Source organism: Diadema antillarum, unplaced genomic scaffold (assembly GCF_040938485.1).
Source record: "Diadema antillarum isolate AM-2024a unplaced genomic scaffold, OU_Dant_1.0 seq00000727_RagTag, whole genome shotgun sequence".
NCBI classification, from domain to species: Eukaryota; Metazoa; Echinodermata; class Echinoidea; order Diadematoida; family Diadematidae; genus Diadema; species Diadema antillarum.
In genome coordinates, this window is record NW_027271629.1 from 87,208 (window position 1) to 110,835 (window position 23,628).

The 23,628-nt window shown below is 38.3% G+C and overlaps 1 protein-coding gene across 7 annotated transcripts in view; it reads left to right on the forward strand.

Moving 5' to 3' along the window:
- Nucleotides 1-231: 231 nt before the first annotated feature.
- LOC139738170 (rho GTPase-activating protein 26-like) overlaps nt 232-23,628 on the forward strand; it is a 145,313-nt gene continuing 121,916 nt past the window's right edge. For all 7 annotated transcript variants that reach the window (XM_071648825.1, XM_071648824.1, XM_071648827.1 and 4 more), the window contains exon 1: nt 232-740. In XM_071648825.1, coding sequence (XP_071504926.1) covers nt 584-740 — 157 coding nt within the window. In that variant the 5' untranslated portion in view covers nt 232-583. The remainder of the gene's footprint in view (nt 741-23,628) is intronic.

Sequence of the window (23,628 nt, forward strand, 5' to 3'; positions counted from 1 at the left end):
ATACTGGTGTTTGGCACACAACTTATGTTGATGGCTTCTTGCGTATCCGGTTGGTACAAGACAATTCCCGGATTTATGATACATGTATTTTGTTTGCTTTGGAGCCAACTGAGTATGGTAACACCTCGCATGTAACTGGCTGCCAACCTTACCGGCGCGACGTCCACGTCCCGTGAAAATACTTACTAGAATACATGGTTGGTGTAGAGGCGAGACCATCGCAGCGGAGTACAGTGTACTAGTGTGTATCGGAGTTTTGTAGACGATTATCGTTACGTACACACAAACCTCCACACATACCTCGAGTACCATCGTGCACCCGTGTGTACCCACCCACAGCCCCCTCAACTCTGTTTTCACCACACTACAATACACAGCATACAAAACGCACACCGTACTCGTATTGCACACGAGTACTACACTTGCCGATGATCACGCTAGCGTTTGCTCATCCTCAACCAGCTACCCTACGCTGCTAAATCCCGGTGCAAAGCGAGTGTAGAATGTGCTATGTGCTACGTCAAATGGGAGGCGCCCACTACTAGGATTACTATATCTCATACATGGAATTTAACCCTCTTTCATGATGGTTTTGTCACCTTTGGAATTTAGTGAATGTTTCTTGGACAGTCCCGAGTTCCGGGAGAAACTGCACGCTCATGAAGCTGAACTGGAAAGGACTAATAAAGCTATCAAGGAGCTGATTCGCGACGGAAAAGCTCTGCTTGCGGCTGCACGAAGTAAGTCCCATACACTCACTCACCTGATCACAGTCCGTGAAAGGTGCTGCATGAAGTTAGCGGCAACCGGTGATGAGCATCACCTTGTCTTGTTGGACGTTGGTTTAAATGGAGTCTGTGGCAGCCACCACGGCTGCTATGCTGTACTAATAATGTTTGTCTAGACCTCTTACATACCTAGTGCCACCCACCATTTTCATTGACGATAGACCGTCTATGGCTTCACAATGACTTGAGCCATTCTTTTATTAATTCTTTAGAATTCTTGAACAATACAAGGCGATAGAGAGATTTAATTCTGTCAAGTCAATGGCAAGCCAAGGCCAAGGCAAGGCAATGAATGATGAACAATGCTGTCTTGCAAGAATAGAGTAAACAACACCCCGTTTGCGGCAGGCTTTGTACAGGGTGCCAGTTATCAATTTGAGGCAGGAGCCATTTTGTTCATTAATGAAAAGGTCCAATCAGGTGTCACTTCCCATATATTAACACTTGCAAGATATCCTGCTTGTGTTCTAACAGTTAGAGACTAAAAGCACACATGATGTTCATAGTAGTCTAGCTGTTTTATTGATGAATGAAAGTGCCCCATCCAGAAATAGGCACCCTGCCGCAAATAGAGTTGTTTTAACATTCTACTACTGTAAGTTGTTGATGTACGGTATAATGTCTGTTGAATCATTTATGTGTATAGTTAGATACAGTCCTTAAGTCCTTGTTTACATCAATGTAAAGCATGACAGTTTGGGAAACAAATTTTTCTGTCGTTTAAACAAGGCGCTGCTAAAGTGATGGCTGTTAATTTATAGTTGTGTGGTATTGACCTATGGCACTATGCAAATCATCCCACATGATGATGAAACCCAGTAGAAATCTATGTGGGGATTGCACTAAACCATGTGTTCTAGCTGTCATGCAATGAGCCAAATGATGACACAACATTTGTATCGCACCACATACAGTATATCTGTTCAAAAAAAAGAAGTAAAATGCAAAGGCAAAGGCAAACGCCTTGTACATGGCATCAGCTACACACAAGCTTTGATTATACAAAGAGACATGCATACAGGGAGGTGAGACGAAACCTCCCTGATGTACGTGTATATTATACAGACAGAAATCCCATATCAGTCTCATGCCTATGGTAAATAGTTTTGGCAATTATGCATCACTGGAACAACCTTCTACAGTGCAAAGTAATCCTCTTCAAAATTCACAATTACATCCAACTCAAGGATGCCTATCTTCCTGCAGATGTGTAGAGAAAGAAGCAGTGCTGTTTAACTCAATTTATTGTACCCTGGATATGTCAAGCAAGTGAACGCCATGTGCGATACAAAACTTGAAGGCAGACACATTTTTCATTCATTTTCTCTCATCATGGCATTACGGACACACCATCCACATGAACAACAAGTAGACTATCAAACATAGAGCTGAAATAAGCCAAAGGTACTCTACTATCTTAATGTGTGTGACCTTGAGATGTTGATAGCATACTGTCTGACAACCATATGAGAACTTGTGCAAACTGAAACTGAGATGCCTTGTCAAGTTACTGCTGAAGTCTGCATACACCAGAGCTGGATGACAGAGAATGGGAGTGTACATTGTACAGTTGGTAGGTACGAGTATAGCAGCATGTGCTTGTTTCATGACACAGGAATCAGCACAGGTTAAAAGACAAGTTCACCTTCATAAACATAAGGATTGAGAGAATGTAGCAATATTAGTAGAACACATCATTGAAAGTTTGAGGAAAATCGGACAATCCGTTCAAAAGTTATGAATTTTTGAAGTTTTTGTGCAGTAACCGCTGGATGAGAAGACTACTGCAGTGTGTGAATAACTTAGATGTCACATGCGTACAACAATATAAGGAAAATATAAAGAGAATTTCACAATATTTCATCTTTTGAAAAAAGTACACATTCCCCTGACTCGTTACCGACAAATGTTATGGGTAATATTATTCCCCCTGCCTTTAGAAAGAGGCAATTCAAGTGCTCTATTATTATGCGAAAAAAGTGAAAATATGTTGAATTTTCTTTACATTTTCTTTATACTGTTGTACGCATATGACTCACAAGCTGTCGTAGTCTCCTCATCCAGCGGTTCCAACACAAAAATTTTAAAAATTCATAACTTTTGCATCGATTGCCCAATTTTCCTCAAACTTTCACTGATGTGTTCTACTAATATTGTTGCATTCTCTCAATCCTTATGTTTATGAAGGTGAACTTGTCCTTTAATTAATGCAAGTTGAATAGAAGGTAAAAATTATAGGAATCATATAGGCCTACAAGATCAAGGTAAAAATTTATATGCAATATCCTCAACATGACTGAAAAACACTGATTATAAACCAAGTGCAATATATACTGTTGCAATTTTCTTGTACATAGCACAGAATTGCAGGTGGTCTGAGTGAAAAGTACATATTGTGTGTAGTGAGGTTTCTCTGAAGAAGAAATGCTAATCTTATTTCTAAATCTGGTTTTATGATGTGGGATTTTATGTTCTTTAGCTTAAAGACAGATAATCCCTTAACCAGACTTGATTCAACACACTTATTGAACAGATTGCTCTTTAGCTCAACAGAGTGTCTCCTGTGTAAAGCATAGGGAAACCTCCCTCAATCTTGATGATTGTTGTGGGAATGTTCAGTCTGGTTTGACAAAAGCATGACAGTATACTCTTTGTGTGATTTTAAATGTGATGGCAAAAACCCCCCAAAACTTCATTACTTATTGGTCTGCTGTATGCTTCCTGTCTCTCAATTGATGACCTTTATTTTGAGAAAGAAAAAGAAGAACTTGCATTTGAGTAACTTAGAGGTAGGAAGAAGGCATTCAGGAAAGTATTGGACATGAAGAGAGATCTTTTAGTGACAAGATGTAAAAATAGGCAGGAAAATAGTGACAGGAATTCAAAGTCTGTCATACTAGTATACTAGATACACTATATTATTCTGCAAGTATTTACCGGTACTTGTACAGTATGTTGTCCTTCTTAACATAGACAATCTGCAGTTACCAGGAAATTTAGATTTAGATTCACTACTGTACAATGCAAAGTAATAGAAAATTCACCATGATCCATTTAGGTACCTTTGGAAAGCATTCTATTTTCACTCACTTCCAAAGCTGGCGATTAGCTTGTAAAAAGCTCTCTTATGCATTAAAAAAACCAAAATATTTCAATTTTTTGGCTCATGATTCTGTTAAGGCTTCTGTATCAAAGCATTGCACCCACTAGAAACCTGATCTATTATTGACATTGGCTGCAGTGGGTATTAATGACTTTGGATGTGTGCCATAATTGTTCCCAGCTAGCAGTATCTCAGGAATCCTTCCAATTGCAAGGGACAGTGGTGATATGTGTGACACATGACAGTGCTAAAAATATAACTTCGTTCCATTTGAATTGGAGTGGTAGCACACCCACATACCACATAGTACACATGCTGTACACAAATTTACAGTTTGTACATTGCCACTCAAAGGCATTCACTACATTTTTTTTTTGGGAGGGGTGGGGGGGGGGGGGTGGAGGGTACAAATGTAGATATTGAGTTATAATTCTGAGTGTGATGTGTCAGTCATGTACAGTACGTCAATATTTTAAAATGGTGTAACTTGCCCAAAACACACACATATTATATAATTATATATACTGTAGTCGGTGCAAGAATAGTTTTCCACAAGAAACCCTCATAATATAGAGCATACGGTGTGTTTATTGAACATAGTTCTGGTAACAAATTACATGTAAGTATGGTCCTTAGCACTGTGCCAATTTAAAACCCATGGCAGATCATGCCATAATGAAATATTGAGGCTCTAATCGCCCATTCACATACAAAATATTGTTGTGAATATTTGCGTATAGCCTGAAATAAAGATGGCATACAGTGTACATGCAGTGTGCAGTATGCATGCAGATTTTGCTCTAGATTTGTCAGACAATCAGAGCTTAATATTTTCCAGAGAAAAGTGCTAGTGATATGGATAGTACCATCTGCCTAAGGCTGTGGCAGATCATAAAATCTCACAGTGTTGATGTTTCTACAGTGTGTACATTGCACTATGGAAAATGCAGTGACCATGGATGCTTTGGGTACTGTAGACTTCATGCAAGATAGAGATCCACAAATTTTTCCAGAAAGTTATTTTTGAGAATTTTATTTCATGTACAAAGGAAATACACCTCAAAGGTTTTACCAATCAACAAATGCACTTAATAGGATTCACAAGGAGTCAACTACAGTCATGAATGTAAAGACCTATTCAGGTTTAAAACATAGTAGCTTTAGTATGACACATGTCTACAACCATAGTGGGGTGGGGGGGGGGGGCTTCCAAAATAATAAGAAAGATTATTTAATACTGTAGGTAATGTGATGAGTCAGGTGCATTGCTGTGTTGGTACAGTTATGTACCTATGAATCCACCGTCATTAGGCATACATGTACATGGAAGCCCCCAGTTATGGCTGAAATAGACATAAAACATAAAAACAACACCCAAACCAAACAGGTCTGTAGTTGTGTTCAATACTGTACATCTCGGTGTCCTGTAAACTTCTCTGGCCCTCTTTGTGAGAAAGTAATAAAATTTATGTGTTTGTGTGAAAAAAAAGCTTCAAGTTGGACTGGCTTTATGTCTTTGTTCTGCACATAGAGAATGGGATATCTGTGATTAGTTGACCCCCCCCCCCCAAGAAAAACAAAACAAAACAAACAAAAAACCTCAAACAACAACAAAAACTATACACACAAAATGTGGTAGATATCTGCAGTGAAATTAATGTGACTTTATGCAAAATGTATATTCCAGTAATAAAATTAACAAGCAAAGCTTGTAACACATTGTGTTTGACTGTAGACGACTACTTGAATGTAGGATACCAGTGAAACAAAAAATGATGATATAAGATAACACATGACATTTATGTGAGATGTGATTGCATGAAACGATATCAATAACAGACTGCATAAAAGCTGGTTAAAAAGAAGGCAGACACAGCGAGGAATTTACCAGTAATAAATCCCTCTGACACATACACGTATGTAAGCTGGAGTATGCCACTGGTGCGTGGAGTATGTCGTGTGCATATCCTGTCTCCAGTACATGATGGAACGTGGCAGTCCTGCTTTTTCTTGGCTGGAGCACTTCTACAGGAGACGGCACGTCTTTCCCAACAAACACAGTGGCTGCCATTTTTTTTTTTTTTTTTAATGTCATAGGAGCTCAGTCTCTGTCAACTCCACAACACAAATATGGAGGTGATGAGAGGTGCTGACCCCTGTAGTCTGAGGAGTGTTAGGAGTACGGTAGGCAGGAATTTGGGATGAACATTTGTCGGAGAGGTGTGCTGTGATGAGATGTGAAGGTGATTATTGTGGGGCTAATATGTTTATGGGTTTTCAACAGTTTGGATGCTCACCATGATAATATCACGGAGATACATTTGTACACATGCTCCAATTACACTTGAAATGCAGAGGCTGTCATATTTACAAATATATGATTTGAAAAAAAAAATGATACAAGTGCAGTGAGTTTCTGGCTGCACATGTGATGAACATTTATTTGTCTTCTGCATGCCATCACATGTCTGGGAAACATTGTATTAGATATCACATTTTGAGGTACATAATGTAGTTTCTGGACACCACCAATGTGTATGGGACACCTTTACAGAAAAAATTGATATACAATGTAATGTGTATTAAATACCTCAACTTGAAGAAAATGAGAATTATAGGGGGCCTCAGTAGGTGAGTTCAGTAACTGATGTAGAGGCATGACCCTGGAGGCATGACCTGTAATTAGTGCTGACCTCTCCGGGAGACTCATTTCTGCTTCTTTGTTTGTGTGCAGTGGAGTTTTTTGTATACTGTATTGTGTACAGTATATACAGGGAATAATTTTCCAACTCAAATTTGTTTAGCAATTTCAGCTGATGAACAATATTTCACATGGTATCCTGTACATTTCTATGGAAGAAAACTGCTACACAAAAGACAGTTTGTGTAGCAGTGGTGTAAAAGTGCATAGTAAATTGCGATGCGATACCAGGGAAATTATTCCCTGATATAACCAAGACATACGATGTAGGCCTATGTAGTATGCATCGCATGTGTAGAACAGATGTGTAGCCATTATATGCTACAATGTAAGTGGTTTTCTTTAGTAATGGTGTTTGATAGCAAAGAATGCTAATTAAAAGTTTTCCCCACAATTGAACCGTGTTCCAATTATTTTATTGAATGATTTACACTGTGATATCCTGTATAGTATAGGCCAATTGTACAGTGTAGATATCACCATTTGTAGATACAAGATCATTTTTAACTTCCGTGATACTGGGCCGAATGCATAAAACAAGCAATTGCTTGTAAGCAATTGCTTCAAGCAAAAGCACAAGCTCGTCTAGTAATAGGTCTAGTTCAAGCAATTGCTTTAACCATATGCATAACCTTTTTCTTGTGCTTACAGTATACCTTTTGCTTGTCTCGCAAAAGCAATTGCTTACGTTTTCAACAAAAGGGACGTCACGCCTGTGCGAACACAAGAACAAAGGCGAATGTAACAGCATGTATTTGAAAGGGCATGTGTGTGCGGAAACATTTCCTGACATAGCAAAGGAGCTATGAAATGACATTCATAAATGCACACACAGACGCACACACACATCTACACTCTATACACACACTGGTAGTGGCTGATTCCCATCACTGCTTATAGTAGCCCGGATGCGCCTCATCGCACGTGGAGAGAGGTCTCCTTGCTCTCCACCGAAGTCAAACATCCTACCTGTTTTTCATCACATTTTGTGTGCTAACCACTGGACATTCCCGTTGTTGAAACGAAAAAGTTTCTAACACTACTTAGGAGTAATTTCTTGTAGATTTATGCCACTCCCACACAAGTGTCGTCTTTCTTTTATAAATATGAAAATGATACTTAAAGGGAACGTCCCGGTTAAGCAAAAGCTCGAGCTCATTTGACAGAGCTTGGAAAATGATAAGCAATTGCTAGCAAGAACTAGCAAAAGATATGTTTTATGCATACGTTTTTAAGCAAATGCTTGGTGTCTGAGCAATTGTTTGCGGGCAGCAAGCAATTGCTTGTGCTTGCTAGCAAAAGCTTCTGCTCACAAGCAATTGCTTGTTTTTATGCATACGGATTCAAGTAAAAGACTAGCACAAGCAATTGCTAGCGTTTATGCATCCGGCCCATTGAGACTGAAGAAATTACGCAGATAAGCATCATGGATATTATACACATTTTGTACAATGTATTCATAATATACTGAACATTTTTTTTCCCCTGGTAGACCTTCATGCGTCAGAAATGTGCAATTCATCATACAATGATCCTTTTCCAAACAGGAATTAGCTCTCATCATTATGAAGGACAGTATACGTACATGTACATTTTAATGGTTTAAACATGATGCATTTCATACATGTAGCAATCTGATGGCACAGCTCAGGAATGTGTTACCTGTAGAATGTTTGACATGATGTCAACTGTAGAAACAATTGGTGCATCCATCAATGTACAATGTAGTCTTGCATGTAACATGTACCAGTTACCTTGTGGTAAGAACTGTATTAAAGACATGAAGAGGGCTATGTATAATATTTGTTTTGTTTTTTGAAGAGGAAGAGTGCAGTGTGCGTAGCTGTGCATTCAGTCTTCCTCTCCTATCATTGATAACTTCCTTTTGATCTGAGTCAAAATGACAGACAGCCACTGCAATTACTCCTCCAGCTATTTCCTCTATGGTCCAGCTGCTTGACTTCAAGGGGTTAGTGGGCACACTGTAGCTGACAACTTTTTAAGGAGTTTCTTCATATATCCTGCCTTATCCTGGCCACTGGATTTCAAAGACTTCAATGTTAAGGGTACTGGCTCGTATAAGAAGTTTAATAGGCTAAAAGAAAGTAATGATTTGAAATTCAAACATTGCATCCTGTACAATGCAGATGAACATTATATTCACAAATTATATATTTGGGGTAATACACTGTACAATGGATATTGTACTGTACACTGACAGACTGTATAAGAGTACCATGACAATGATTCAGATTGGTTGTACATCCATATGATGTAGCACCAAGTTTAGATCATTGACATACACTGATTGGCAGCTGAATGGTGACTAAAGGAGGACTTCGTGTCAAGTGAATCCATTTCCTACAACTTGTACATCATCATACCACAATGCACACTTTCAATATGTTTACAAGGTGACCGAGAGTGTTTCTAGATGTCTAGATCTATACATTGCAGTTTCATGGCAATATTGAATGACATGTACATGTACAATTGTACTTTTACCTGACAAATAAAAGTACAAATGTGTTGTCACAGAGGCTACTGATTGCCTTTCCATAGCCATTGTAATATTGTTGATATACTGTATCTGTGCATTTCACAAGGATTGAAATGGGCCTTTGTTCTCATTCACTTTATAGGCGTACACACCTCAAGTTTACACTGTTAAAATGGAAACTTTTTGCATCACAAATTTCCCACGTTCAACCAATTTTAGTGAGATTAACATATTTACATAATATCGCAGCTGAGAGCATTTCTGATTTGATATACAGTGTACATGTATATCTCCTGAAAATATTTGGGTGACATTCTTGTTCAGCAGATTGCAAATTTATGAAGATTTCCAATCACTGTATGATTCAATGTTTACCATGGTGATTGACACTGTGTGTCGATGATGTCAAAATCCTGTTGGGTCTTGAAAGAGCTTGCATTCATTGCTTTAGAGAGTAATGTATTACATGGAGCACAGTCACACTGTTTCCTGTTCCCTCCTCAAAGCACCAAGTCTATTTCACACAGCATTCAGTAGCCTTTGATAAAATTAAGGTGATATCACAGGTCAGGGAAACTATTTTGCTCATTTGCAAGTGTATTGTATAATCCTGTTTTGGGTCACCAACCATACACAAGTATGAAAAAGTGAGCACACACTCCTATTTTTTTTCTCTCTTTTTTTTTTTCCAGCCGGAAAAGTGAAGCTGGTTTGTGAGGTGAAGCCGTGTGGATCGGGCTGCATTTAGAATCCAAATTCTTTTCTTCTTTCAGGCTGAATGGAGCGATTGGCTGAGCTTGTAAACAGTACAGCTCTCACAAACTTTGCTTGATAAGCCGTGAGGAATGTGCAGAAACAGTCCTGCAAATATTACTCGGGGTACAGTATTTTAAAGGACTCTGGTGTACTATTGTTTTTGAAATATAAATTGGGCAATAAATATCAATTTCTTCTAAAAGAGTGGACAGTGAATTTGCAGGTTAAGAAATTGGTTCTTGACCTACATTTTGCATTTGATAAACAAATTCTGGCACTGGTTGAATGTTTAAAAGAAAGCCTGTATCCTTGGTTTTCTTTTTATGCAGTATATTACTTTGCTGAAGATTTAATGGAGACATGGCAAAAGGTATGCGATGAATTGTAATAATGATACCACATATACGACACCTGTGTGTGTAAAAATACAGTGGCACATTGTATGACACTGTCAGCACAAATTGTTCAATACATTTATTTCACATTTTACAATTGTGTACATTATTTTCTCTCTCTCTATCTCTCTCCTTGGTAGAAATGTTATGGTAAAATATTTGTGGCTGCCATGTATTATAGTTGTTTGTAGTGTTTTTCACGAGACATGAAACACCATTATTCTGTATTGCCATTCCAATATGGATTATACAACGTCCCCTCAAGGATTTCACCTTCCATCATATTGTGTTTGACAATTTAGTATTTGTGAAAAGGCAGCAGAGTGTTTCTATGTATGGTCCTGTTGAGGAACCAGATAAAGTGTGACACAATATTATATAGATGAATTTTGGGGATATTTTACAAGTTTTAGGGAATGACCACATGGTGGAAAGAGGGGAACTTGTAATGAAAGAGTAGTACAGTAATGTACTTATCTGAAAAGCTACAGGATGCAGCAAATCTTTGTGCTGTGATACTGTATTATCCCAGTGTAACCTGTTGTGACTTCAGTATTCCTCATGGCTTTTGATGCAGGGACTGTGCTAATACAAGAAGACACGTGATAAACCAAGGGGGATAGAAAGCTGTTTCTCATTTCCACTTTAATTTGACAGCATAGTGTCACTGGTCTGTGTGGATGTACAGAACTGAGGGGTTTCACACATATATACAAAGGATCATGTTTGTAATTCTGCTTCGCAAGCATAATTGTGAGACAAGATAACTTCAGATCTACAGTACTATTAAAGTGTTCTGACATTGAAATGTTTTTCCTTGCTGCCTACCAACTTGAAAGGACATTGTGCCAAACTTCGTGGCCTATCAATGAAATAGGCAACTGTAGATACAAGTGTATGACCATAATGCAAGGGAATGTACCTCCATGATGTACAATTGTACTATGAGGAAAATCATAATGAGAAGAAGCAGAACTACACCTATTGATTGGGACAATAGAAACGAAATATTCTTTCGGAAGAACCCCCTCCCCCTCCCCCCCCCCCCCCCCCCCCAGCTATTGATCATGTTTTAGGGGTCAATCTATCCAGATTTCAAATGTGCATCCACAACTTCCGTATGAAATATCTCCAGGACAGGATTATTCATGATATGATGCAAGCATGCTTTCAGATTCACAGAAAATGACTTGATGAGCATGAAGTGAGTTTCAAAACTCATTTACAAACAAGTATACTGCCAATCTATGAGGACTCTATTTTCCCCCTCTCAATCGTTCCACTAGTCCTATTTCCTTCGGGGCACCACGAATAGGAGAGAGAGAGAGGGTCAGAGGTAACAGGAAATAGGGAAATAAAGGCTGTTTTTATGGGAGAGACACAAAGGGAAATCGGTTATGTCAGCTCGAACCCAGAGAAACTTGTTTTATTTCCAACATGATTCAGACACACTGGGTTCACTTCTTGAAACACTGGCTAGGGGCAAGCTGAAACAGGCCAAATCACATTACAGGATTAAGTCATCTTTGGGAACCTACAGAATGTAGCTTGTATTGTCAACATCAGATAAAGCTTGTAGTTAGTATTATTGTGTACAATATGTTTGTAATTTTGGTCACTATGAATGTTTTACAATAAAGAAAAAAAAATGTTTTGTTTTTTTAAGCCCTTCAGGTAATGTGAATGATGTTTTTGCCCAATCACTGTTTATACATTATTTTTCAGTCACTATGAAGATCACCCAATGATATAGATCTTCCAAATACAGATTCTTTTGTTGGTTTGATTATGCACGCATACTGATATTTAATTTGCCAAATAGAATACTTCAACTAGGGCACATAGGATGAAATACAATTGTACATTTATGCGATTGCTGGCTGAATATGTTTGGTAGTACTTTAAGAACACACAGTGTTGTCTTTAACACTTCATAATGACTGGAAAACTGATGGCAATATCACTCAATTTTCTCCAGAATTCAGCCTGATGTTTATCAATGTAGTGGTAAGCAATCATGCATTTAAAGCTGAGGGATCAAATCTTTGTCATGCCTGTATGGTGCAAATTCTGGGCTCGGGGCCAAGGTGCAGTGCATACAAGCTGTATTATATTCTTTTCATACTTAGTCAAAGTTTTCACGGTTTGCTATTGTATGTCAGAATATCTGCAGATTGTTTGTACAGTACATTTATTTTCCATCGTAGTGGGTTGCTTGACAGTCATGCCCATGGATGTGTATTTTTGAGATTAATATTAAAATGATGGGTGTGCCAAGAAGCCAGCTTGCTACATTTGTTAACATATTGTATAAAGTATTGCACACTTGCCGTAAGTACTATGCACATGCTTGGTTTCTTACTATAGACTGATCCGGCCTTGATGCAAAATCTGCCATTACTGAGGTGTCCCATGCATCATGGCGAATGCATGATGTATAATGGTGACCGGCTCGTGCCCGGCGCAACTTTATATATCATGCATTCGGCATACGAGTGCGCAACTGGGACACAGCAGTTAATGGTAGGTGTTCTGCCAGGTCGGATCAGTCTTGCCCCTTTGAAGGTACATCTAATATTGAATGTTAAAACTGACAATGATCGAACATTTACAGTATACACTTGTATGGGCACTGCAATCATGTGTACAATTACACGTACTCTTTAATATGCCATACTGATCTACATGGTTATATGCTGATATGCAATACAACACTTCCTCCATGGATGTAAGTTGAACAACTTATTGATATTATTTTTCACTTTTTCTTTTTCTGAGAAGTTGGTTGTAATGTGTAGATTTGTTACAATTGAATACAAAATGAATGTATTGTTTCACTCTGAAAGTGAACAAATAGTACAGTTAGCATGGTGCTGTAAATCGGTGTAATACGGAAAAGTGACCAGAAATTGGAAAACGAGCTTTAACCAGCAAACTTGTCATATAGTACAATCTTGTGTTTCCATGGAGCTGGGCTCTCATTGGGGGCTATTTTGAGAGGTGAGGAGGAAACAACTAATTGAAGTTGTCAAGTATTACAGCAATACACTTTTGTACTGGCAGAAGGTCTGCATCCGTTGTGGCCGGCTTTGTGGATCCAACAATCACAGCTGTGCCCTGTTCTTTTGAGTGGTCATGAATCCGATGGTGTAGGCCTACCACATGTGTACGTTGTCACATTATGCAGTGTGTATTCTCCATTTGCTAGGATGCTGCGTGTGTATGACTTTATCATGAACATGCAATTATGACATCTTGTGTTGTACTAGATTGATTTGTACTTCTATGTATGCTATATGAGGGTATCATTTGAAAATGTGAGACTTTGGTTACATGTACATTGTACATATGCTTCCCACAAGGTCAGCTGTGATAGGCAAATAGTGTTCCACATACCAAGGTAGAATTACGATGTATCCAAGTAGCAGCCAATGATGTACAATGTATGAGCTGGATGTTTTATACCTGACAAGTGTATAAAAGGTTGCCTAATCAACAGGTGGTCATTAGTCCTTTGGACTAAAACACTCTAAGGAGTTTAAATCATGAATAGAATACTGGGAAAGTTGGCTTCTTCAGTATGCACTCTCGACCTTCCCCTTTTCCTGCATTCTTACCATGTAGATAGTGCATTTGACTGGTTTTGGTCAGGGGAATGGATGTTAATGCTATAATGGGCTTCCTAATCTCTTTTTCCTGCGGAAGGCTTCAAGTGCATATTAAATTGTCAATGTCATATTTGCGTAAGGACCACTTGTGGAACACAAGTTTGTTACAGTCACATGGGCACTCTCAAAAGAGAATATTAAATGGGTTAGTCCAATACGGGTTAGTCAAATACCGGTTAGTGATTGGCTAAACACAGTCACGTGATGGAGGCACATTGGTTATGTTCGCCCATGGGCAAAACATTTTTGTAATGTTCTCCCATGGGAAAACATTTTCACGTAACAAATGACAAACGATACCAAACGATTGAACGATCATATTTTTCATGCAATCAATAGGATAAATTTACCTATTCCATACAATGTGAAAGAGCAGATGATGCTATTTGACTAACCCATATGATATAACAGATGATGACTTTTGTTGTCGGGAACATGTACCAAACGCTCCACCCTCAGGGTTTGAAATGCTATTTCGGGAGGCTATAAGTCCCTCAACTTTGTCTCGGGACTTATAACCTCCCTCAATAGCATTTCAAACCCTTCGGGTGGAACATTTGGTATGTTCCCTCCCCCGCCAGTCATCATCTATATACTGTATGCACCAATGTGTGCGCTCGTGATATCAAGTACAAGGTAGGCCATAGTGTGCTGTTAGAGGTATTGCATGGGATAGAACATTGAGTTTTGTGCTATGCTTGGATAGCATACGAAAATGCACCTGTTCATTGTTTCTGTGCAACATTCCATGTCCAGGCATCTTGCATTCCTGATTCTCATGGGTGTTGAAAAATGAGACAATAGTGCTCATATTTGCCTTTCTACAAAATACCATTGTATGTCTGGATAGAGGTGAGTTATTTTACCAAGAGTGCAACTTTACAGAAATGACAGTAATAGAAGTAAAGTGGTGATGATAGTGATAATGATTATGATAATCATGATTATAATTGTATTTCTTATTTCATATCTAATTCATTATCATGGGGGTATCATTGGGCTATAGAAAAAGAATTAGATAGCCAAGTGATAAGCTATTCACTGATGAACAGGACCCTATTTGTATGTGTTGGTCAGACAAGTCATCATGTTGTATGTTATGGGCATTCCATTTTATTGAAAGAAGAATGAAACACTTCAGAGATGTTAACACTTTCTTCCTCTTCTTCTTCTTTTGTTGTTGTTGAATATTTTCAGGGTATACAGTAGGTCATGATGATCTCTTTGTCAAAAGCATGAGGGACATTGGCTGTAATTTCAAGTGACAGTTGTGGGACTGATGAAACCAACTTTATGCACTGATAGCATGGATATTTCTGTGTTTCCAGATCATTCTTATTTTTTCTACAGACTGTGTTTTTTAGATGAGATCTAGTCCTCAGTGTAGTTTCATATTCTTCTTTTTCTTTTTGTTCTGAAGAAAAAAAAACTTTCAAAGCATTGTGCTATTATTATGGAAACGTGCTATTATTATGGAAACATGCATTAATTGAGTGGACAGTTTGATTCCAGCAATGTTCTTTCCAGGGATCTGCCTTCTTGTGGAATTCCAGACCTGGGAGGGGAACCTCTGGAGCACTGTATGCATCCAGTCTGCCATGATATTGATAAGTATCTTGTTGCAGGCAGCTTCCTTCCCCTGCGTGGTTTCACATCATGCCACTACCACACAGTCAGATCGCTACAGACTTGAGCTGCAAAGAAGCAAGCAGACTACTGACTCACCAACATGGGATGAGGGAATAGGGCTTTCAAATCAGCTTCAGAGTCAATATCAAGAGAGAGGGAGAGGAAACAAGTTTTCTACTTCTTACTCATGAGGAAACTTGCCTTCACTTGGGCAAGCGTATGGTGAAAGTTTATGTAGATTTTGTTGACCAAACTCAGCTACTGTATATGACATGCGTGGACAGTAAGAATGGAACTTGCATAAGTTTCTCTTGTGTAAACTACAGTTGTACTAGGACGACAAAAAGAAAAAAAATGGTTATAGCAGAATTGGATTGTAGTGGGCCATGTAGCTAAAAAAAAATAAAAAGATATAATTTTTCATTTGAGAAAATGGTGTTTGTTAACAATATGCTTGATAAACATTGCAATGCTGGTATCAAATAAAAATCATTTTTTAGCACCAAGATAAATTGATATGCAGCACTAAAGCTCCTCATTATTACTTAGGCCTACAATATATATACATAGGGCCTGTATTTTTAATATTATAATAATCATAATTGATTCAATTGCTATAGAAATATCATCATTTTGCAAACATCTGGTTTACACAAAATCATGAAAAAGTGGGTGGGTGCTTATGCCAAAACTCTCCCATCCATGCCTGCAAACTACTTAATGGGATTTTTTCTGCATGACCTGATGATGTTTTAAGCAGTGGTTTAGAGCATATTCCAATCAGTACCCAGATGGCTGTCCCGTCATAGTGAAAACAGGCCAATGTTGCCTCCACCCGATCACATTCAATCACAGCTGGTAGGAAAACAGAAAATCAACACCGCTTGCATAGTGTGAGTGAAACATTCTGAGAGACAGCTGTTACACACTTTGAATGTCTACATCATATCCCAAAGCTAGGATAGGAAAGTGCCTTCTGTCCTACAAGAGAGATGGGAGAGAAAGTGACGGGTATAAAAGAGAGGGAGAGAATTGTTTTGGCTGAACACACACTCTCTTACACACACACACACACACACACACACACACACACACACACACACACACACACACACACACACACACATTTGTAAAAGCAAGCATAGCATACATCCACACACACAGACACACCATGTTCTCCATACCCACTTGACGCTTCCTTCAAGTCATCACACACTGTACTCCAAACACACCCAATCACATACACACCTTCACACACACACACACACACACACACACACACACACACACACCGAACATCTCTAGTCGCCATTGTGGCCTGCATAGAGAGGTTGCTCAGGGTTTCACTCCGTGGCTAGAAAAGCTGCATTATCCGCAGCCACTCATGCAACGTGAGAGTGCGTGCACATAATCTGAGTCATCTCGATGCATTATGCAAAAACACTGGCAGCCAGGGCAATCTCTGGTGGGCTGGAGGACACTGCACGCCAATCCCAGAGGAAGAGGATGAGGAAGGTTGGTTGGTGGCAAGATACGTGGAGACACACAGTGATGATGCACGCAAACACAACACACACACACACACCACACATAGACACTCGCATTCACCTGTGCATCTTCATGAACGAACAATTCCAATTCTACATGGTGATTTTACTCTGTCCTCTGCTATTCTTCATCTCTGTTATATGACACTGGGTGCCAAAGTTGGGAGTTTGTTTACAGTTTTGCAGGGTGATACTGTGTTTGTCAAACCTGTCTTCTTTTTTTTTTTCAAAGTTCTAAATTTGTTCGTTTTACTTAATAATGATGTCTCTGCCACTGCAGAAACACCCTCCCAATATTGGATATTAGAAAATGTTTTTCCTGCTCCTTTTTTTTTTTTTTTGAGGTAGGATATACATGTAATAACAAAAGATAGAAACATACTTTCATTTGCATTATCTTTATCCTCAATAGTCTGATTTGAGTTTTTGTAAAATTCTTTTTCTTTTATTTTGGTCATGTCCACCTGTTGATAGAAGCTAAATAATCCATGGTAACTAAGCAACTTTATTTTACTGCTTAAAATCCAATTATTTATTTATTCATGTATTCAGCATTCTTAATCCAGGGCACAAAATTGAATCAGCAGAAATATTTTCTTTTGCCTCATTCATTTGATTTATTATACTATAAAACACGATATATTCGCGGCATGAAAATTTCACGAATTGGAGCTGACGGGCTTTCTTGCAGCCTAAAATTTTCGCGAATTGCCAATGGCATCCAATGCATACATATTGTGTAGGCAAGAACTTTCGCGTGCATTTTAATTTCGTGAATTTTGGCACTCGCGAAATTCGCGAAATTAAAATGCACGCAAACATTCCTCGTTTTACAGTATGTGCAATGCACATTCACAGAATCTGTGTCAGAAAAAGTTAAATAAATTGTATTCATATACATGTATGTCTGATTCATCATTGATGTCATAGCTACTAGCATGTGTGCGTTCTATCTCAATGCATGCCCAATAAAGGTGCTCTCTACAGTAATTTTCAAGGTTGAATTGTGGAATGAGACAGCATTTCCATCAGTGAAGCTGTACTGCAAATATCCAAATTAAAAGCAGTGATCAATTTAATCAATGGAGATACATGTAATGAGTGCCTGAACTTTTCAGCGCTGTGTTTTTCCTCCATCTCTACCGTTTGTAAACAACTTTTTGTTCTCTCTTCAGATCAAGCAGTGTTCTGAGAAGTCCAAATTGTAGCTGCTGGTAAAGAAACAATGTTCTCTGATACATGCTTTGAAAATGTCCTACAAAATATTTAATTCAATCGTCATTTAAATTCTTTTTAGTAATAGTTTATGATAATCAGTAGATTAAAAAAAGATGAAGCATAGGATGGCTATTCCCCTTCTGTTTCAGATTCTAAGAGTGTAGAATGAAGTGTTACAACTAATGTACGTGTGTACACTGTACTTGTTCTCTCAATGGTTAGACTTGCAATTGTAGAACTGGAACTGCACATTAAAGTGTCCAATTACAGTGACTTTAGCATTCATTTCCATGGACAATATTATCTAATTCAATTCAATTCAATCTTTATTTTCCACTCATGGGGTGGAATACCCTTGTCAACCAAGGGCTGGTTTTCAGAGGGGTCTTCACATGATACGCTTAAGATAATTGGTTCAGAATTTACAAGATTATGATATGACTTCTTTTCTTTGCCTTTGTTGGGGTTATAAACTAACATCTATGTAGATATAGTGACACATTACAATGCCACGTTATAGCACCTATACATGATTAAATGCTGTAAGCAATTGCTGTAAGCAAGGGAACATTTTCATATTTTTTTAAATTTGTTTCTCCTTTTGATTCCAAGTGACATGACCCCATCCTGCTGGGGATGGGAGCATCCGTTATTGATTGTTTGAAGGCCATCATGCATTGCGTAGTGAATGATGATGTCTGGCTCAGCCCAGACCAGCTTTGTTGCTTCAGTTCAATGATGAAAGTCCTAAAATCAATGTAATGGCCTTTCAGTAGTGGGGTCCATACTAAACAACTAGTCTGTCAGAGCAAGTACTCAGTTCAGTGCTCTATGCTGTGTATAATTGTACATACCTTCTCTTATCCCTCCGGGATAATATCTGCACAAAATCAGAGGATGAAAGTGAACTAAGATTTGCTAGCTTGAGAAAGAAACATGAAATTTAATCTTTAATGTGTTGCCAATTTAAGGATCAGGTATGCAATGTAACTTTTGCAAATTTGAAATTTGTAATTCTTCTTCAAGGTACATGACCTAAATAAGGCTCAAATAATGAGCAATCTTCGATCTCCAGTTTTCAATCTACCTAATGAAATACTAGCAATGAAATGGAAAAAAAAAAGAGAGTATTTCTTACCACTTGGGAAATTGTTTGGACATCCCAGTTTTGCAAAATATATGCTATATAGACCTATACAGTAGCCTATTTGTTGTATGCATCCGTTAATTAACAAGTCTATTTTTCCCCATCAATTTGCACCATAAAAAATTATATATCCCAAGCCTTGTCACAGCAGAGCTCTGCAAAACGTTTCTGGGTTTAAATGCTACATTGAGTGTGTAGGTCTCTATATCAATCAACATAGTGATGTCCACTGCAGCAACACTCATACAATTGTACTGTAAAATGAGGAATGTTCACATGCATTGCGAGGGCCGAGATTTGTGAAATTAAAATGCATGTGAAGGTTCTTGTTTACACTATGCACATTGAATGTTAGAGGCAACTCGCAAAAATTTCATGCTGTGAAAAAGGCTGTTGGCTCCAGAATTTCATGCCGCGAATATATTGTGTTTTATAGTAATACATTGTAGTCAGATAGGCCAATCAATTGAATGCCTGTACACTGATTAGTTACTGTTTCCACGTGATGCTTCTTGTACTCTTGATTTTTTCATGACAGATCTATTTTTGACTTCTACTCATTATGATGTTAATCATACAGTGTATGATGTATTTAAAGGTAGGGGATACCTTTTACAGACCTCCAAAAATGCAGCAAAACATTAAATATGAACCTCAGGGGACTTGCTTAGGCCACTGCTTAGAAATTTGGAAGTCAACAGTTATCTAAAATTTGAATAATGCACAAAACTCAACTACTCAGTAGGTCTGTGTGTCAGCCACATTTAAGCCTTTTTGTTGCATTCTTCTGTATTTGTGATCTATAAACACAAATCTAAAAGTACAAGAGCTGATGTAATAACATATAGAGTGTGTGGTAAGAATGTATATAGAAATGTTTGTAAGTGTTGATGAACTTTCTTCACAAAATATACATGATGGACACACATGCAGTACATGGGTCTACAAAGGTAGCCTAGTAATGTACTGGAATTTACGGTGAGCCCCGAAAACAATTCAATTCAAAATCTAACCGTCAAAAAAATGTACTAAATGTTACCTTCCACTTTCAATACTTTATGGGAGTTTCTAAAATGATATTCTCTTCAACATACCACTGTATTTATGCAACTCTTCATTTAAGGCGTGCAAATGGGATTCCCTACCTTTAAGGTCTGCTGATACACTGTAAGTGCCAGGAAATTTTAGGAATGTCCAATCATTCATCAAAAGAGTTTAAAACCTCAATAGCCTCATTTTTCATATTGTGACCTGCATCTACAGTATAAGAGTAACTAGTGTCAGGTGCAACTGTCACAGTACTTCAAAGCTACAGTTATATAGTATGGATTCATCCCCCCCCCCCATAATTCAATTCTCCCAGGATTATCACATGTTTTGTTATCTCCTTGTAGATGGGATTACTATCTGTCAGGCATAACCCAGTTTGATTGGGGGGGGGGGGGAGGGGGAATGGGCCAATAGCGTACTTCAGTCAGCCAGAAACCTGCTTTCATTCCTCGCTCTGCGTCTAAAAATAGGCAATGGAGAGCTCAGAGCAAATCTCCAGTTAATCCTCAAAAAGTCCAAAATGAACTTCAAATTACTGGTTTTGTGCAGATGCTATTAATTTTAGCTGCCTGTAGGCATATGTGATTTATGTGTGTGCAGCTCTTTAAAAGCATGATGTTATTTCCATTACTGTAATTTTTTTTTTTTTTTGTGCGAATAATTTTTTGTGCTCGGCTGGGTAAGATTAAGTTCAGATGTTTTTAATTCTGCAGAATCATATGAAATAGTATTACATATAACAACCGAAGAAATGTGCCTGCTTTTATTTTGCACTAGTTTCATGATGTGTGGAATGTGCGAAAATCTCCACACCATGAAGATTTCAACTTTTACAGTCTGACTTTTGTTGTTTAATTGTGTACTACACTGTACGTGTATTCCTTGCATTGATGTGTCACTTGTGTTACTGGATTCTGCAGAACACCATAGAAAAGAACATGAGCAATGTTATCCATAGGAATATGCACTGATTTACTGCTACTGAGGCAAAAAGATTTGCCAGGGGTTATCTGCCTATGAAACATTACATCCAGTCTCTTCAGTGGCTACAGATATTAAACTAGTAACAACTAGGGTAACCCCCCCCCCCCCCCCCCACAAAATGAAATAATTTATTCAAGGTGTCCATTCTAGATGTCAGTTTAAGATAAACAAAAAGAAAATAAAAATAAACATATATATTATATTTATAGGATATCTCTTCATAAAAAATTGGTTTTTATGTTCTTTGATGTTCACATTGATGGTAATATACAGTACAAATGTATTCATCAATTTTTGCCATTTTCATTAGGGGGATAAAAAATGCAGGAAAGAAAATTATGTGCCCTTGAGCGTGTGCAAACTTTCTGAGAACAGTGGTGCTCACAGGTATGTAGAGCCTACTCTATGTAAATCAGGCAGTATGTATTTTACCATTTTTCTTTTTTTAAGAATGGTTGTGCATTTTCTGGTTCTACAAATATACAGGGAGAAACAAAATACAGCACAGGAGATGAAGGCAGGTATTTTGAGATTAGTTTTCGAGCAAGGAAATAAAAAGTGTGTATTAATCATATCATATGTGGGATATTGCCAGTGGGTGTAAGGTATGACTTTCTGGAATGTGCAAAATGTGAGCAAAACTGCTCTTGTGTGCAATGAAGCCCTGTGTATCATTCTCTGTGTGTATTTTTGTATTCTCTTTAAAGTAGAATCTGTCGAAAGGAGATTATTATTTTTTCTTTGGGCAGTCTTACCTCATTGAGCATGTTTTCAATGTTGTGTTTGTCCAAGGAGGAAATACATGGACTGACTGCACGCATGAATTGAGAAGCTCTTGTAGTTTACCTTTGCGGCAAATAATATGTGAATGCCACAAACCAGGAAGTGTACAATTGGACATAACAAAGGAAGAAAGAAAGAGCCTCTATGAATGAATGAGTGGGGGGTTGGGTGGGGGGCATTTTGGGGTGGTCATGTGTCGGAAATTCAAATGTCATTCAGTACTGTACACTGCACATGATATCCTCTTTTGACAGTAGCAACTAAATGTTTACATTTATATGTGATCCATCAAATTTATTTGGGCAATATCCCTCATTCTGTAACTGCCCATCAAGTTGACAGGCTTGTGAGATATAACAACTTGTTGCAGACATTTTGGACCAGTATCATGTAGTTTTGGTATTTTCATTGCTCTCTGCAAGATAGCTTCTGAATCAGGGTCCACTTCAAGCATAACATTTAGGTGTGCATTGCTATTTTCAGCTCATCTGCAGTGTTCAAGAATGCTTTGAAACCAGAAACACAATCGGTGCATGAAACTTTTGTGAATTGCCACTGATATTCAGTGCATCTACTTGTGTAGACAAATACTTAGCTCACTCTTTTGCGAATCTTGGCTCCTCATGAAATTCTTACATGTGAAAATTTCTGGTTTTACAGTAGAGGAAAGAAAATTAAGCAAGCAGTACTGTAAAAGTAAGGATAGCAGGGTGAAAAGGGGGGGGGAGGGTAGGGGAAGAAGAATCAGATAAAATGGAAATGCAGCTTGAACAAAGTCTTTCAAACACTAGTAGTAGCTTCTTTTTTATTTTAGAAAAAAGGGATGTGCAAACATTTCCAGTTAATTTCCTCAACATCATGATAAAACATACACTGTAGAAAGATAGGTAGATGAGAGAGAGAGAAAGAATTAGAAGAATGTTGCCCATAGCTTCACTGTACTATGTGTGTGTATATTTCATAAGCAGTTGTGCGTTCAATATCTTGTGTGTCATGATTCATACTGAATGACACTCCACAGGATACCTGCATACCTCGCCATCTTTTCTTGGGGGGGGGGGGGGGGGGGGTGGTGGTGGGAGGAAGGCTTTATGAAATCCAGTCAGCCAGCCAGCCAGCCAGCCAGCCTGCAAGCCAGCAGTGTATCATATGAATACACACTCCCCTAATGCATACAGAAGGACATGTTTCATTTCATAAATTTCCAGGAGAGAAATCCGCTATGGTCACTGCACAGGAAATTCATTAAGAAGGAGAAGAAGACGGGGAAAAAAAGGAGGTATGCCTGGGATGAGGAGATGAAAGTGGGGCACCCTGCCGTGAGTGGGGCTAGCTGAGCTGCATGCCTGCTGTGACTTA